The sequence below is a fragment of the Sinocyclocheilus grahami genome, unplaced genomic scaffold (genome assembly GCF_001515645.1).
Source record: "Sinocyclocheilus grahami isolate Dianchi unplaced genomic scaffold, SAMN03320097.WGS_v1.1 scaffold362.1, whole genome shotgun sequence".
Classification (NCBI taxonomy): Eukaryota; Metazoa; Chordata; class Actinopteri; order Cypriniformes; family Cyprinidae; genus Sinocyclocheilus; species Sinocyclocheilus grahami.
The window spans coordinates 612,970-615,768 of NW_015505541.1; the positions used below are offsets into that span (position 1 = coordinate 612,970).

Genomic DNA, 2,799 nt, shown 5'->3' on the forward strand with positions numbered 1-2,799 from the left:
GTGTTTATCTATATGTACACAAACCCTGGTCAGTCACTCAGGGTTAAAATCCGCTCGTGCAGCGCAACCCCCAGACCGAGTGTTTTCCTTTTGGCACCATGTAGTGTGTGCAGCTCAAAATAGTGCGGTCTGTTTGGGAGAGCCCAAGTCAAACAGAAATCATGCCAGGAAAACTCTGCAGACTGCCCCTCTACACGTGAGAAGGGAAAACAACTCTGAAAAGTATGCCGGGTACGTTGTTTCGCTGGAAACAAAGAGTTTCTGAGTGTATATGTTTGTGCATGTCATAGGTTCTCTTGCAAGAAGCATGTGGACCGTACAGCACAGACTTTCTGTCCTGGTTTCCCCTCTGGCTCCATCTTTCCCAAATTCCTTCGTTCTTCCACCACTCTTGCCCTGCAGAGTTCGTGTTTTTCTCTCTCTAGATCATCCATGCTGGACTTACTGCTACAGTAAAATTCCTCTGGCCGGTGATACTGTAGTCCTTGTAATCATCAACTAAAGTTTTAGTGTTTTTGATTTGTTTCCTGCCTTTTTTTTGTTACCATTTTCATTAACAAAAATGAAAAATGTGTATACTGTAGGCTATATATAAGCTATTATTAGCTGAAAATGAAACAGAAATATGCATACAATTAAAAACAATATAAACTCTTGTCACAAGAACCCTTATAATCTTGTGTTATTTAAATAGGTGTTTTTACTCATGAGACTTTTAAGACAAACCTTTGCCATGTTATATTCGAGGCATAACTTTTGAGGTTTAACAAGGTGTATAGTAGTACTGATGTTGAGGACAGTGTGACAGCAGTGGGTTGCAAGTACAAAATGACAGCTTATATATATATATATATATATATTAGTTTCAATCACAGTGTGATCAAATAACATTCTCCTGCATGAGTCAGTTCTTGGATTGAAAGGGGTGAAATAGCTTATTATGATCCTTCATCTGGGACACAATACTGCAAAAACTAGTTAGACAATACCCTCGTTCAGTAGAAAGACCCAGTAGAATTACTTTACATTTTTCACAACTGTCAATTTTGCTCCCACAAATTAAAAGACAAAATATTTTTAGTGAGCTGCAGGACAAAGGAACCCATCAGCACTCCATTGTCAGGTGCATTATGCCCCCTGTTGGTTCATCTGTGTAGCTACATTCAATGTAAGTGGTGTATATTTTAATCAAGATATAAAATACATAAAAAAAAAAAATACACTTTTGAGGGAAACCGATACTGTTCATTCCAAGTCTCATAACAGATTTATACTGCAAGACACTATTGAAAATAATGCTCAAAAGTGAAAATCTGACATGACAAAAGAACAAATCTGCTGCTGTTGATGCAGGGAAACAAAAACAAAAAGGGATCTCGGGAACTGATATGCAGATTTCATACTCCAGTGATATTCTTGTCATGAACACGGGTTTTCTTTCTAACAACATGGACCTTTGGAAACTCATGGAAACACGGTTTTGGACCTTTTTTTCTTATTTTTGCAGGAAGTTAAAGTCCATTGAATCTTGGGCTGATGATTCCTTTTCAAAAAACGACGTTCAACGCTGAGAACCTCTTTGTGCACTTCTGCCTGGTGGACTCCCAGAATGAAAGAGAAGAGATCCAGGACCCACACGTACATCCTGGGCAAACTGGGCTCAATTTGTGAGAAATGATCCCCACACATCCTGAGAGGAATTAAAAAAATTTATTTATAATAGAAATAATAAATAACACATTACATTCTTTTATTATATATATATATATATATATATATATATATATATAATAAAATACAATACTATAGTATCTGTAATTGAGAAAACGAAACATTTGTGATGACTCACCTGCGTGGGCATAATCTCAGTTCAGGATGCCAGTATTTTTGGTTGCAGAGGTACTTGAACCCGTCTTTCTTAAGGGTACAGTCCAAACGTTTCTTATACATACTGGGTCCATCCGAACCTTCCTCTTTTCCCCAGCTGAAGTGAAAGCTGGCATGAGGGTTTGTTAAGGAAGACGATTGTTCTGTAAACTTCTGAAATTTCTGCTCCAAATGTTTAGCAACGCCTGGAGAAGTGAAGGCAGACATTGGATGACATACAGAGATACAGTTTTGAGATCATTACTGAGATGTGACCAGATCAGCTTACGCCTTTTTTTCAGAACCGCGCTCTTGCGTTTCAAAGATGTAATGAAAGGCTTAGTGGTTCCCCATTGCCGTCTGAAAGTGCAGAATGAAAGCAGTTGTAGTAAAAGATTTTTCAATAAAAGTCATGTAAACTACTGAAACGGTTGTCTTACTGAGCTTCCTCTCGTTCTTCCCTCTTTCTGGCTTGCTCCAAGACAGGTTGTACAACATCAAACCACTTTTTGAACTTGAAAACTGTGAAAAGCATATAAGAACATGCTGTGAACCAAAATAACAACAACAACAAAAAACAATGATATGCATAAAAAAATACTAGCTAAAAAAAAAGTGTTACGTTTCTTCTTCTTCTTCTTCTTGGCTGCTTCCTCAGATAACTTCCTTGAGACATCAGTGAGAAAAAGGAAACATAATTAGCATTAAAATGTAACTTTACAAATCCAGTGAAGTACAATACTTCTATTCACATCCATCTTAAATTTGTAAAATGGTTGGCACATGTTGCATTACTAAATGCTTGTTATAAGCGATCTAACTCTTTTTTAATTTTTTTTTTTATTAGAGTAGATTCAGAGATAGCGATCATGTAGAGTGGAATTTACTGTGAGCCGAGCCACTTTTAGACAATGAAAGCACAAAATCAGGAGC

General features: G+C 37.2%; 1 protein-coding gene across 1 annotated transcript; it reads right to left on the reverse strand.

Annotated features, from left to right (window-relative positions):
* Positions 1-1,239: 1,239 nt before the first annotated feature.
* Positions 1,240-2,546, reverse strand: LOC107549074 (TATA box-binding protein-associated factor RNA polymerase I subunit B-like; the record flags this gene model as incomplete). The annotated part of the gene is made up of 5 exons (XM_016230006.1): positions 1,240-1,690; positions 1,850-2,072; positions 2,156-2,226; positions 2,307-2,388; positions 2,489-2,546. Coding segments are annotated over 5 exons (660 nt in total), but the record flags the coding sequence as incomplete, so codon positions are not given.
* Positions 2,547-2,799: the final 253 nt, after the last annotated feature.